At 44.7% G+C, this 15,169-nt stretch overlaps 2 protein-coding genes across 5 annotated transcripts in view; one reads left to right on the plus strand and one right to left on the minus strand.

Annotated features, from left to right (window-relative positions):
- The window catches only part of LOC119174383 (uncharacterized), a 33,521-nt gene extending 22,607 nt beyond the window's left edge, over nucleotides 1-10,914 (plus strand). For all 4 annotated transcript variants that reach the window (XM_037425256.2, XM_075895703.1, XM_075895704.1 and 1 more), the window contains exons 7-8: nucleotides 415-561; nucleotides 10,569-10,914. In XM_037425256.2, coding sequence (XP_037281153.2) covers nucleotides 415-561; nucleotides 10,569-10,576 — 155 coding nt within the window. In that variant the 3' untranslated portion in view covers nucleotides 10,577-10,914. The remainder of the gene's footprint in view (nucleotides 1-414; nucleotides 562-10,568) is intronic.
- Nucleotides 10,915-12,396: 1,482 nt separating this feature from the next.
- LOC119174380 (uncharacterized) lies at nucleotides 12,397-14,956 on the minus strand. Its single transcript, XM_037425255.2, has one exon. The coding sequence runs from the start codon at nucleotides 14,297-14,299 to the stop codon at nucleotides 12,422-12,424; it is 1,878 nt and encodes a 625-aa protein (XP_037281152.2). The 5' UTR covers nucleotides 14,300-14,956; the 3' UTR covers nucleotides 12,397-12,421.
- Nucleotides 14,957-15,169: the final 213 nt, after the last annotated feature.

Below are 15,169 nucleotides of genomic sequence, written 5' to 3' on the forward strand. Positions count from 1 at the left end.
TGCGTATTCCGGACCCCGCATGTAGTTTAAAAATGCACCTTGTCGTCGCTGCCGTGTGCTATCAGACGGTTGTGCGAAAGTGACACTCTTTTCTGCACATTGGAAAGGAGAAATGACTTTGTGGTGGGAACTTGGGCAATATCTGATTTGGTACAGTAGTTATTTCTTCATTGGCGACGATGGTGCACGTCAGGAGATGCGAACTTGAAGCTGGTGGTTACAGGAGATGCGAACTTGAAGCTGGTGGTTATTGCGTAGTTATACTGGCATCCCGGGCAGGCACTTATTAACGAGGTTTCACTGTACAACTAAAATTGCATTTCTCTTTTGTGGCTTTTTTAAGGTGTTTTGTCTTCTGCTTCATCTGCATTTCGTTGTCTTATGCTGTCATGCACTCCCTTCCGCCCCTTGCAGCACCGTCGCCGCGAACGAACAGCATTCTCTCGGAGGACGAGGAGAACCAAGAGGACAACCGGTGGAAGTGCTCGAAGTGCACTTTTCTCAATCACCCGGCCCTGGAGGCCTGCGAGCTTTGCGAGATGCCCAAAGCACCCTCGTCAGGTAACTGGGGTCTGCGGTACCTGAATCTGTCGCCCGATCAGCGCTGCTATTGCCACATGCATCTTCAGCGCGCGTGATGAGCTACAAGGCCCTGCTCGAGTGTGACGCAGTGGAGAACACCTTAGACGGACGTACTTTTACTGCAGTAGTTGAGTTGAGTTCATGCACGTTTCAGTGGAGTTTAGTAATCACTGCAGCCACTTGACTGTGAGATGTGCAGGAACTGCATGGGCTCTAATGAACCGGACAGAAGTCACGTTTGTCTTTTTGTTTAAGTTGACTCTCATTAATTCAAACTCGAAGGGGCCTCTGAATTTTGTTTGAATTATCAGAAGTTCAGATATATGAATCTAGGCTAGGTGATACTAGACATTATGATTAGGCATTGATTTTATCACATTTAAAAGTTTTTAAGCGTTTTTGAACTTTAACTGCATGCAATGAACAGAAGGCAGAGGTATAAGGTCCACAAGTTTATTGGTTATTTACTGCTGATCAGACCTTTAAAAGAAATCATTAATTGCCAACTGTTTCTTTGCTATAGGTATGTGCCTTCAGCACAAAGCTCTCTATACTTTGAGAAGTACCACAGTTTATCATGCATGTGTTTCGTCTCAAACATTTGTTTACTACCAAAGCCTTTTTTCCTTAAAGGCCTGAGGCACTTATTTTTCATCTTTAGGCATTTAGGTTTATATAAGCATGCAAATTTTCAAATAGTAGCAGGAAAGCAGCCAGTTTTTCTGGTATGGAATGGCAAAAAGTATGAATTAACCAGTTGCTTAAAAGGCCTTTAATTAAATTCAATTAAACACATTTAAGAAATATAGGGCCAACCAAAAAAATTGAATTTTGTTTGAATTAAGGGAAAATCTGAATTATAGTTTGAATCATCACGAGTATACTATATCTCATTACATTGTTGTTGCTTAATCGAATATAAACTTTTTGTATGCCTCTTAAAGCTACCTGCTATGTTTGAGGTGCTTATTCAAATATAAACTTTTTGTATGTCTCTTAAAGCTACCTGCTATGTTTGAGGTCCTTCGAAGAATTTGAAAGGATGGAGGTCAAACTAAGCTATAACAATGCAGTCAAACCTCGTTATAACGAAGTTGAAGGGGGAGTTGTAATTACTTCATTATAATCATTAGTTCGCTATAGCCAATATTCATTTCTACCGACAATAGCCAGCAAGAGAGAACGTGCACACCAACGAATATCACAGCAGCCCGCCACGCAGAGAAAGACTGCCATTGGAAGGCAAAAAATAGCAAAATAACAAAGAACAATGCATTTTTTTTTTCACCAAATTCAGCACACCAGCTGGCAGATCATTTCTAAGAAAAATAGCCCTTAATAGATGTTAGCCGACTTTTCCTCATGTGGGTGAATGATTTTTCAGCTTCAACAGCTATTTAGAGTCCGTCCTCGCCATCATCGTGAGCACCAAAGAAGCGGCACAGCAAGTCTGTTGCATTCAGCGCTTGCGCAGGAGTCGGTATGTCGGGTTCGCGAACATTAAGCTCCGGGGTGTCGAGACATTCGTCACTGTCGTCATGCACGCCCGTCACCGCGGGCGCAATTTCTGTAAATCTTCGGTTTTCACCGCGTCAGCATTGGCACCGACGTACATGCAGAATGTGTTGCAGTCAGGCACAATGCCGGTATCGAGGAGAGCGTCCCACGGCGTCTGGGCCTGGCCGCTTACGGTACCCACTAGTGACACCGCCGTAATCTTCGGCCACTTTTTTTCTTTAGCCAGACTCAACGGCTTTCAACATTATCGACTTCTGCTCGAATGTAATAGTTTTGCGCTTACGTTTGCCGCTGCTGTTGTCCATCTCGTGTCTAGCGGCAAGAACTGATAGAGGTAGTGTTGCTCTTCCACGGCGAACGACAAGGAACAAAGCCACACTCTCCGCTGCCCCGGCAGGGCGCGAAGCCCCGGCGCAGATTTGAAGGAGAGAAGGAGGTCAGATGCGCGGGATAGTCAACCATTTCTGCAGGAGACGAAAGGCCGGCTGACGTGCACGTTCGTGCGAGTTGCTGCACAGGGTTAGAAAGGGAAGGCAGAGAGACAAAAGGAGACAACATGCGTGTTGGCAGGCGACACCCGGGGAGCGCAAGGCGCGAGTTTTGAATTACCGTTGCCGTCATGAGACGTAAACCGTCCCATGTTATAAGATATCGAATTGACGTATACCAAAATGATCAGTAAATGCTCATTGCGAACAAAGAATGGTTCATTATATCTATTGTGAGAAAATTTTTGCTTCGTTAAAATGAGGTTTTAAGTACATCTGCGTCTATGGGAATTTCAAGGGGAATTACAATTGCTTTGTTATATCTATTAGTTTGTTATAGTTCACTTCATTATAACGAGGTTTCACTCTATTTACTCGATTTCAACATGCATCATCTTTCTACCAAAACAAGTTCGAAAATTTCCCATGCATTGCAATAAAGTAAAAAACTTGCTCCACATTTGTGGTGCTAGTAGCAGCCTCCCAGTTTGGGAGGTACGGGGGTCGGATGTAGCATTGTCGGTGTCGCAAAATGGTGACTGGGCATATATCGTTCTAGGTTCGCGTAGGTTCATTTAATGCTTGACTGCAGCCTTTGCGCATCCTATCTGTTTCCTGTGAAGTGCGAGGGGTGATGTTTTGCTTTCTTTATTGAAAGCTCACGTCAAACAAAATTGATTTTTCACACTGAAGATGGCGGTGGTGAGTGTTCCCTGTGTGCCCTGAGTGAGGCCTGTGTACGATAGTGGCATAAACAGAGGAAGATCTGCATGTTGACCAGGAGATGTTGCTATGGGCTGAAAATTAGAAAATTATCTGGACCTCGAAGAGCAACTTGTATGTTAACTTTGTGTTAAACTAGCTTGTCAAAGTAGATTAGTTGCTCACGATCGAGACATACCAAGAATTAATATCAAAGAAAAACTAGACCCTAAAAAAAAAATTATAAAGGGAATAAATTTTTCATTCTATGAAGGCACAATGTGCTTCGGCCTGCCTCAATCTTCTATTTATTTGTGGTTGGCAACGTTGTGCTATGTCCTAGTTTAAAAATGTGCTAGCGATGCTTTCAGGTGCACTTTTATTTTGAACCCATGAAAATTAGATGAACGTCTGATTTGAGTAAATACGGTACGACACATGTACATTCGGAACGGCCTTCATAATGAAGCTTGTACTTCCCACCATCCTCATGCTACTCGGTTGTGCCATATTAGCAGTTGCAGGCAACGGTGCAAACCTGTCCTTACAGCAATCTCTATCAAGCCCCACATTGTTGTGAATGTCGAACTAGAGTAGTAGCCGCTTATATAAATGTAGACTTGCAGGGTAACGTTGTTTCTTTGTACATAGCAAGTGACTGCGATTTTGATGGATCTTTGAATTTATTTCGAGGTCCAAGTAGTTGCGTTGCCCGATGTGTGTAAATAAGTTTTGCTGGGAAGACAATTCAGTAGAAACCGGCACATTAGCTAGAGTTGTGTTCTTCTAGGGCATGTTTGTGTTTGCTGTGCGCACAAAGAGTACTCATTTTTGAGAATATTTATAGTAATAGAAGGAGCTCGAAAGCACAAGTTTACCCAGGCCCTTACAATGTCCACACCAGTGTTAAGGCATATTTCGCATTCAGGACGTTGTTTTCATTAAATTACATGTTTGCTCATTGCACATGCTTTTCGTTTCTCATAAAAATTGTTGTTTATAAAGGTCAATGAACTATTCAGGTTATCAGGGCATCAATCCTAAAGGGCCAGTGAACTGGCCCATACTTTATTTTTATGCACCTTCCACAACGCTCTTTCATTTGCAAAAAGTGCCGCAGCAATTGCGTTTTGTAGATATCACAGCACTTTTTAACCATGTAGAAGCTGTATTTCAAAAGAAAAAATTGTCGCACCTTTCTCCCATGCCTGATTAATCTTCTTTGCCCACCCGAGAGATTTGATGTTGCCCACGGGCACTGTTCAGTAGTACCGACCCCGTCGATGGGCTCTTCCCGTTTATCAGAATGCGCCCTGGCCCCGCGGTGATGTGGCTTTGGCCACACAGCTGTCTCGTGTGTTGTGTGTGTCTGTTTGCCGCATCATTGCCTCACATTGCACTTCCTCGCCATGCCACCTGCAAGTGACTTGAGACAAGCGGCACATGGAAGAAGCCTTGCTCGGCCGTTTGCTTCGTTCCTATGACATGATTGCTAATGTCGTGTTACGTTGCCGATGGGAGTGTAGTTACGACGACGAGCTGCACCTACCCTCAGTGCTGCGAGTAACCTGACCAAATGAAATGGTTACTTTAACCCCTGTAACTTTGTTACCACACCACTTATTGTCAAAATTCTTGTGGCAGCATATTCATATTGCACAAGTTGCTCTATCTAAAATTGCTTCATCACAAATTTTGGACTGCAGAAACGTTCATTGACCCTCTAGGGCCAGTAAACAACCTCGCGGTCCAAAATTTTTGATTGAAAGATAACTGCGCACAGTATAATATGAACATGTGGCCGTAAGAATTTACAAGGTAAGTGCTATGATAAGGCAGCTCCGGGGTGCAGAAAAACCTGCATCGGCTCATTTTAGTTCTTTGCACCACCTTCCCATTTTTATTGGCAGCAAAAAGTGGTAGGCTTCAACCGCTCTTTGTCTGCTGTTGTGAAGGCTCTTTGTCGTGACTAAGCCTACCTCAATGACGTAACGTCCACTTCGGTGGAGCAGTGTTTATGGTGTTTGGCTGCAACCTGAAGGTAGCAGGTTCGATACCAGCCACGGCGTTTAGGTTGAGGAAAAATGGTAGAGGTTCGTGTACTGTGCGACGTCAGTGCACGTTAAAGAACGCCAGATGGTCGAAATATACGAAGCCCTTCACTCTGGCGTCTCGTAATCATATTGTGGTTTTGGGACGTAAAACCCCAAATATTATTATTCCACGATGTAACATGTTGTCAGGGATTATGTCATTGGAGCGTAGCCAAGGTCTGAGCGCGGCTTCCTGTACCTGTTACTCATGTCAGAGCGGCACAGTGAGGCAGTGCAGGACGACGGATGCGAAGTGCTGCCTGGGCAAACGACATGCCACAGCATATATTCCCTTCCCCTAGTGGTAATGTTACAAGATGCCTCTTGATCTTGAAGGCTTCCGTTCTGGCGATACCACTTGTTCCAGTGGTCTTTAGTCGCCCCACCGCAGTGGTCTAATGGCTAAGGTGCTCGGCTGCTGACCCAGAGGACGCGGGACCGAATCCAGGCTGTGGCGGCTGCGTTTTGATGGAGACGAAAATGCTGTAAGACAGTGTGCTCAGATTTGGGTGCACATTAAAGAACCCCAGGTGGTCGAAATTTCCGGAGCCCTCCACTACGGCGTCTCTCATAATCATATGGTGGTTTTGGGACGTTAAACCCCACATATCAATCAATCAATCAGTGGTCCTTGGTCTACCAAAATGGCAGAGGGCAGCACAGAAAAATGCAGCCTGCACATCTTAAAACTGCCTCAATGCAGGGCCAAAGGGCCATTTCAAAGTGCAGAGGACCAATCTGCAAAGTCAGAGCTAGGTAATGTTGTCTATGGGCAAGGTTACATCACTGTGTGGGTGAAAAGGACTTGGTCAGGCACAGGAGTGGGGCACGGGAGTTCTTGAAATGGGAGCCTGCTTGCCGGGCTGCAGCACTGGAATATGTATTCACAAAACGTAATCACCGCGGCATTCTGCAAGAATTGGCAAGCTTGTCTGAGAGGTGCAAAAGAAAAAAAAAGAAGTCTGAAACTGGTTACTGGCCCTTTTACCAATGCCCATGTTCAAGGCAGTCTGGATGTTAGTGTTCATGCAACAAAACACGTGATCTGTATACACATGTTCATTGTTGGCATCTGTGTGTTAATTTTGTCACTAACGCAAGATACGGTTGCAGAGTTTTGAGCAGTGCTTCCCGTCATGTCACCCGGCACAGTTGCTAGCCAGCTGTCGCTCTTTAAATACTGGTTGACTCTGGCTATGACTTACACTAATAAATTGACTCAGCAGTTTGCACATAACATTTTGGAATAGATTAAGTTTTTGTACCTGAAGTCAATTTATTAGTACTTCTTGAAGCTTGCCTTGGTAGCTAGTGTTAGTATTCTGGCTGATTTGTGAATGATTTACAGTAGTTTCAATTAATTGGTACAGTGGCTCAATCTTAAGTTGAATCTTGTACCTGAAGGCAGTTTTACAACTTTGTTTCGAAGCTTGGACCGGGCCTCTGTTGCCATAGCAGTGTGCTGCATTGCCAAAAGAAAGAAAAAAAAATTGTATGTGTTACAAGGCACAAATGTACATTTATAATTGTTTTCACAATACTCCGGTCAGATTTTAGAAATCTTGAAAGTGAGCTAGGACGTGCGTACAATTACCAGGTACCTATTAGAGTAGGGGTGTTGCACAATGATGGCACTTGTAATGCATATCGATTTCAATGGTATTTATCTGTCTATCACGCAGTTTGTGATGGTAAATGTTGACTTCTGAATATGCAGCTGCTAGTTGCACTTAGCAGTGTTGTGTATTAGCCCCCAGAAAAAACAACTTCAGGGTTGCTTTAGCGATTGTTCAAGTCTTACACTTCCATAGTGTAATACTTTATACGCCAGCTCAGTATTGATTTTTGAGGGCCACTACATAATTTTCTGGGGCAACAAGTCAGAGTAAAGTTTTAGTAAGCAGTCTTTGGCTGCACTTGTATTTATAGGAAAACATTTTAGTGTTCAGTGCAAGTCCACTCACTCGAATCTTCAAGAAGGAATACTGGTTATTGCTTGAGTACCTGAATAATTTATTATGTATGATGCACCTGTTTCTACAAAACACTCTCAGTTTTGTTTATTAGGGGGAATGTCATGCATTTCATCCATTTTTGTAGTCACTGTGATCGTTCGCACACAGGCTTTAGTCAGAAGCGTGGGCTGTGCATTCGTTCTTTTTTTTTTATGTACCACCTTCCTAATAGTTGCACAATGTCAGAAAATGTGACTTGTCCATAGCATTTCGATAATGTTGATGATGCCAAGCCTGATATTGAGACATTTTTAGTGTCAAATTTAAGTGTAATAGCATCTGGGCAAATGTAAAATAATGTGCATAATTGTAATTTCAATAAAGCACAGTCCCTAAGTTAGTTTGTTTTGTATTTGGTAAATGCAAGAGAAAAAGAACCTTTATCAATTACAATCAAAATTTATGCATCTGTCTGTAATAGACAACTGGCATTGTAAAAAAAAACATTTATCAATTGCAATCAAAATCTATGCATCTATCTGTGAATGGACCGCTGGCGTTGTTGATGCTCCTCGAGAAGCACTATTTTGTTGTACAAACTAGATCATTTCTTTCATGGAAAGAACAAATTTGAGAAAAGAATCTCCATGCTTCTTTCTTACGACGGAGCACCATGCTTACAAAAACACTTGCAAAGAGTGAATAACGTATTTTCAGTCACCAACCCCATCTTGCTGAGTGACCAATCGGGATCCACCCATTACGTACAATGACATAACAAAGCACTTTTACCTTGAACGCCGCATTTTTCCACCCCTACATCCGAAACTTAACAGACCACAGGCATTACCCCTACGACTATTGCAGACACACACGTACCCAAACCTTGCCGCACTTCACGTTTATTATCCTCATGCATGCCCCAGCGAGACATGCCCATCATGTGGACACACGGCGACACTCGCACACATGCTCTGGGAGTGTAGAACAACTCCTCCAGACTCTACTTCAAACAAGTGGGGGAGGTCCCTCAGGAGCTCACTTCTTGCCGACCAGCAATGGGCCATCCAGCAGGCCCACAAAGCGGCCGCCAGATACTCCCTGTAGGTCCCTACGTGGGAGACGCCTGCTAAGCGCGTCCTGCAGGACTGAAATAATGTTTTTTCGTTCCTTTCCATTTCAGGATTTACTTTTCACCAAGTAGCCCATTCTAAAAACGTCAAGATTGTGTGACACGCAGTGCTACACTGCTGCACATCTTACACTGTAGCCAAAACTTTTGCTAAATTCAACACATTTTCCTGGTCTATTGAGACTCTATTCAACGTGATTATAGTGTTTGACGTTTTGAAATCTTTATTATTTCTGTTATACCCGTGCCACACGGGCATAGAAAATGACATTTGGTGGCGAAGGCCTTCAGTTCCCGAATGACATTCGTTTCGCCGGCGCTGCTACACGTCCAAAGCGAATGACATTTGACTTGATGATGTCGATCACAGCACCTTCCAAGTGAGCATTGAGTGAATAGCAATAAAAAAATTAAGAAGCATTTACAAGCTTCATACACATCAGATAATCATCAAATGAAGAAATAAGCGTATTACGCTGTCCTAAGTTTTAGTTTCTTGCTTTGTTTTACAACGTTGCAGCCGACCGTAGCAACCTAAGCCAACACTAGTCACATCCACAGCGTAAATAGACACTAAAATTGACAAGCGTTTCATTATCAATACTTTATTTTCTTCGTATAACGTTCAAAGCATCTTTTTAAGACTTTAGTGCAAATAAAAGACGGGAAATTTCATTTTTGGCTCAATATGATTTGTTTTATATAGTTTCAGGTAAATTGCACTTCGCGAGCTGTGTCGTCGAGAGTAGGCATTTCTCAGTCAACTGAGTTTTGGCGAAGGCAGTTGGCGGCGAATGGCATTCGAATGGCATTCGGATGAATGCCATTTTGTTCGCCCGTGTGGCACCGCGCGAATGGCAATAAATCTGAAGGCATTCGGGGGTAAATGCCATTTTTTCTGCCCGTGTGGCACGGGTATTACCTTTTATTTGCACGTGATGGGCATATTTACTTCCTACAAGTATGAATATTTGTCTCAGCATTACCCATGAATAATCACCTGCCTTATTTTATATAAAAGAGTCCCGTAGTGGCTTCTAACACCATCATACCGTTTCTTTTGTTTTTAGATCTTTCGCTGTCATGCTCATCACACTCTTAGTGTTCCAGTACAAACAGGGCAAAGCCTACAAAAAAGCCTGTTGATTAATAATGAAACTGCGAACTTGATCATTATTCCTCTGAAGGAGGCGGAGGGAAAGCAAAAAACTGAAGTCAGAATTTCAATAGTTGTTGTATACATAGTGAAGTTCGGAGAAGGAGTATGGAAAAAAAATAAGCTGTAATGTCCACTCCTTGGTTTCCCTAGCTCAGGCGTTGGCAACAAACTGTATTGGTAAAGCCTCTTCTTAAATTGCACCCCTGTGACATGCGTGCTGAAAATAAAAACATGATTTATATTCTAGTGTGCATTATTATTGATTCACCAATTTTTTTTTTCTCTTTGTCTGCAAGCCCCACCCCCTCAAATTTGTTGTCTGCCCCCCACCCCCCACTACCACCATGTCAGTTTCATACTACTCAGGCCACCACCCCAAAAGGTTGCCAGCCCCTGCTTCAGTATATAACCAGCCAAAAGTGACTTAGCATGTGCAACACGTTGATTAACTTTGAAGATACAAATATCATTTCTGAAGAATAGATGCACTCTTTGCTTTGGTGATCTGAGGAAGCTAATGTATACCCAGCATTCTGTTACCTGTTCATGAAGTTTGGATTTACTGCCTCAGCTGGGCAGCCTTCGCTCATGCCACCGCAAAACAGTATTGCTGTCTGTATCAGTGCTGCATGTTGTGCTACATTTTCAACTCTTGTAACATTCTTGTCATTTTCCTGTTTCTCCTGAAACATGCTGAGCAAACATAAGGCAGAAGGTGTAAGTACCACTTGTTCAATGACCGTCTTATTTATGTCTTGAGAGAAGCTCACTGCATCTGTAAAACGCGAGAGTTACTTTTGAAATCCAGCATTGTCCGTGACACTCCAAATGTGAGACAAAATGGCAAAATCTGTATTAATACTATAGGGATCGCTTGATTCTCATTATGCTGTGTGGAATATAGTTATTGATGTTTTTCTTTCCTGTTTCTTTTAACAGATGTGTGACCAGTAACGATCCCACCTCAAGTATTCATTGCCAGAAGACAGTAGACATCCAGGGCGTTCGCACAAATTACAGTGCCCCGCTTCTTGTCACTGGTGGTGCGCATCTTGCGGAAAAGCATTGTACAGTTGAACTGTTGAGCTTTTTGTACATATTGTTTAAGACATGCCAGTGATGTTTTGGTGAAAGATGATCCCGTGAAGCTTAAGTTATAAAGTCTGAAGAGATAACTGTGAGGTTCGTGCATTCCATACGTTTGTAGCGACTTGATTCTCTGTTCTTGATGTAATGTATTTGTCCTTGTTACACGTGTATGATAAATAAACATTACTGCATTGAATCCTTTTGTAGTAATGCTAGAGCAATGTTTTTCATCGAGCCTCCAATTCTCAAGGTGGAACGAGAGAACCCCTGAACAGGTCTCATTGCACATACTACTGGTTGGGCACTGCAAGTTGTAATGCACCTGATATCTACTGCATAGTTTTACGTAGAGGGGCCCTGCAACACTTTTTTAAGTACCCATCAAATGGATTCACTAAAGGAGCTTATTGCCTCACGAATTCACCAGCACAAACATTTTTAAAATTTGCCCAGTACAAATGAAAATACAAAGATTTGTCGCACGCTTCTCTCATCCCGACAAAAGTGCTGGAAGTTAAGCAGTGAGGGATGGATGGAGAAAGAAAAAAATGTCACTTGCACCTCTTGACTTTGAGCATTTTTTTTTATTTGCTTCAAATACGCAGCTTTTCAGTGCAATCCCGTACGTGTGTGTGGACAAGCACAGCCTTTTGCTACGGCTCGAATAAGGACCAAGCGAGCGATGCTCAAATCAGCTGACACAATGGCGGTGATAAGTGACTTTTTAGCTGGTAGCATCATTCGTCAAGAGGAGAGAAAGCAATTTTTAGCTGAATTTGAGAATTGATTGTGAATTTCTGGCTGCGTGCTGTGCTATAATATTAAGGTCGCGTGTTCTCAAGAGGCTTGACTACCGATTGGCAGCGTTTTCTGACCATGCTCGAAAATTGTTGTGGGGCCACTTTAAGAATGTCTGAAATTTGCTCTCATTAGAGAATTTACTGCTTGGAGGAAGGCTTCACTGCCAACAAAAACAACCATGTTTGCCTCCGCAAGTCTTGTTCTTTCCTTTCTCATGTGTACCACAGTCGATTACATATAAGCCGTGCATTTTTGCGACGAGCCTCGCCTTTAAATTAAATTGAATTGATTCTGCAACAAAATTATGAGTATGACCAGGCAGAAAAACTACACTGATCAATATAGTCTACGAGTGTAGTGATGTGGGCTTGTTGGTGCATGATTGAAAGGTAGTTTTTTAACGCTGGTGTGGAAAAGGACAAATAGAGGCACTGGACACATCGGTGCTACTCGCCACAATAGCGAATAGTGCCCATGTGCCTAGCGTCTCGTCCTATTGTCCTCGTCCACACCAGCGCCAAGAAGCTGTCCTTCCACTGCATGGAGCAGGGGCAACCTGGCCCCCTCATATTCCGGGAAGATTCGCAGTGATCAAACAGAAGCACAAGGTGTACGTAATGCATGAACTAAAGGAGTTGGCAAACACTTTCAGGGGTAATAAACAAGGTGTTTTCTTGTGTTTTACTATTTTACTTTATAGAACACTTCCAAATGTAGCGTTGCAAATTAGAAATATCCCAACTTCTAATGTTGCGGCACTCCAAACAGCCTCGCCTTGTTTGGTGCCCCTCACCACATTTCGGAATGCTCAAACCTAGTTGGTGCCCATTAAAAACATGCATAGTAAACAATGCAGAGAAGACCCTTTCACAATTGATACATAAACACAACCTGAGGTATATTTATTGGGTAGAGTGCACTTCTGCTTTAACAGTGAGTGTAACGGTCTGAGCGTCATCATCCGAGGAAAAGCTTTCACCACGACATTCGTCGGAACCCCACTGCTTCTTTTTGTCTTGCACGAAATAGACTGATGGTTGAGCGGCATTGTGACGTATGTTGTAATCAACTTCATCCGCGACATGTGACCCTGTTTCGCTGTGTGCAGATTTGTCGCCAGAGTTATCTGTGCTACTATAAGATTCAAAGCTGTTAGAAATGGTGCCACTCTCGTGCCTTTCGTTGCTTACTTGCGTCGAGTCATGACTACTGGAAGCAGCGTCGCCTTCTATTTGTTCGCCAACATATTCCGACTCTGAAGTAGGAAGTTGAGATTGTGCATCAAATGTTTCCGAGCTATAATTTGTCTCATTCGAATAAAGTTCTTTTTCGGCAGCATCCGCAATCTCGTCTTGCGTAGGTTCGCTAGATTCTCGACTTGGGCTGCGCCTTTCGTCATCACTGATGCTGTGCTCTTCTTCGCTAGATACAACGGAGTTCGTACCACCGTCATCTACACTTTGTTCAAATCCGTCCACAGTTTCAGAACTACTAGTAATGGGGCTGCTGAGGCCACTTGATTCCTTTGGCGTACTTCCAGGAAATGGTGTGTGTTCCTCCGTCGGCAGTTCTTTAAGCCTCTTCTCAAGCATGCACCGGTAGCAGGGGTTTCCGCCTTCAAGCTTTGCAAGCGAGAAGCGACCTTGGGAGCCTCCCAGTCTCGTGCCCACGTTGTACCTGTACTCGCAACAGCTGCTGAGCTGGACGTCTCTGATGTCGTTGAGGAAGATGACAATGCTGAACGGGTAGCCGCAGTGCCTCCGGGACGCGAACGTGAACGTCTCGCCCGGAGTCACCTGACCGGCGAAGACGGTTAAAGACGTGCCTCCACAGTGCTGCTGAGTTACCCTGATCACCGACTGGCGCGCTTCGGCGATCCTCGACCCAGACCCTCGGAACAGAAGCGAGACCCTGCAGTCTGACTTCTTGGGAAAGTGGTTTTTTGTGATCCCCAACTCTTCTCTCAAACTGGTCGGCGTCGATGGTGTTATGCTCGCCCTCCGGAGTGTGCTTCGAGAACCCGCTGCCGGCTGGCTAGGTCGCGGCATCACGAGCTTGCGCTTTGACGAAGGGTTCACGGGAAGCAGGTAAGGCGACACGGGCTCGCTGATAAGTGCCTTAGGAGGAGGAGCAACAGAAGTCGAGGACCCACCTCGGCAGGCCGCGCAGGTGAGGTCCGCATTTCTCGCGCTTACGACGACTCCACTGTCCCCGGAACTAGTACTCGTGGTGTCCGGGCTTACCCGTGAGCCGGAGAGGGAGCAGGTGCAACAACGCGAATCGGGATCGTCGACGTTAGGGTTACCGTCGTGTCGGAGGCGCCGCACCAAGCCGACGCGGGCCAATCGTTGCCTGACCAGGCTCTTGTGGAAGTGGGGCCGGAGGTGCTCGTCATTGAGGCTGTCGTAGGAGTCGATCGGGCCCGCGCACTTCTTATGCTTCGCAGCTACCATCCACATAATATACACGTGCGTGCGGCGGCCTCGCTCGTGCGTGCTGTCTGTTGTTGCCCGGCCGTTGCGCGGTTGCCTAGGAAACGTTATTTTGTGCCGCGGTATGCGCGATCTGCGCACGCCACTCGTCCGGCGTCGCAGACCGCCTGCCAACGAGGCGCGGTGTAGGTTGCGCGTATACATCTTTTTATGCGAGTGTTCGTAGGTCAGAAGCTTCTTGCCTGCCTTATAACGTCGCGCAGTGGCACATGCCGTCGGTCTGCGGAAAGTAGAGCAGTGCACGTTATTTAGCAGCATCACCTCTGCGCACTGTTGTGGATGCCCCATTTCCCAATCTGCGCGAAACGTTCCGCCGACGTTAATAAGGCAACTCGGTGTACCGTTGTGTAACGACCATGCCGCTTTGACACACAGACAAGGCTCCGGCGCAGCGAATACAGCCGCGCTTAAACTAATCGTTTTAGGCGCGTGAGTCAAACATTCTACGTTAACGGCCTTTTTTCTTATTGTTGCTTTATTATCAGTCTTTCAGTAGATCAACTAGCGACCGAAGTAAATAATTGGTGCCCTTCTTATTAAGCTTTATTCAAGTCAAACTGCTTCGCTGTTAAAACGAAAACTTCGGCTGTGAGTACTCCGCCTCAGATCACTCAGGCTTCGGAGTGAAGCCGCCTGTTCATGACTTGCAGATATATTTTTAAGTGCCCCAGGTGGTCGAAATTTCTGGAGCCCTCCACTACGGCGTCTCTCGTAATCGTATGGGGGTTTTGGTACGTTAAACCCCACATATCAATCAATCGGAGTTTTAAGAGCGCAGCAATTTAAGGGGCTGGGCTGTAGCATGCTGTCGTTGCGCGCGCTCGCGCCAAGGAGAGGAATTTCTCCTGTTCTTCGAGCGCGCTTGGCGTAACGCAGGCTGATCCGCTTATAGAAATCGAAAATAGGAGAAAGCAAGAGCGAAAGGGGAAAATGGAACAGGTTCAGAAATTGAGAATGAATGAGATAAATAAAAGTAAAGAGAAAAGGAAAACCGAAAATAAGCAAAGATGGCTGCCCACTTCTGCACTTACCTTCAGGTACTGCAGGATTTTGGCACTCCTAACGTGAAGCTGCCTTGTCAGTCGTCTCTCCATTTATAGCATTTTCCAGTTACGAGTGCTCTGCAGCTGGGCGCTTTTTCTTAGCTGTGAAGTTGCC

The sequence above is a fragment of the Rhipicephalus microplus genome, chromosome 5 (assembly GCF_043290135.1).
Source record: "Rhipicephalus microplus isolate Deutch F79 chromosome 5, USDA_Rmic, whole genome shotgun sequence".
Taxonomy (NCBI): Eukaryota; Metazoa; Arthropoda; class Arachnida; order Ixodida; family Ixodidae; genus Rhipicephalus; species Rhipicephalus microplus.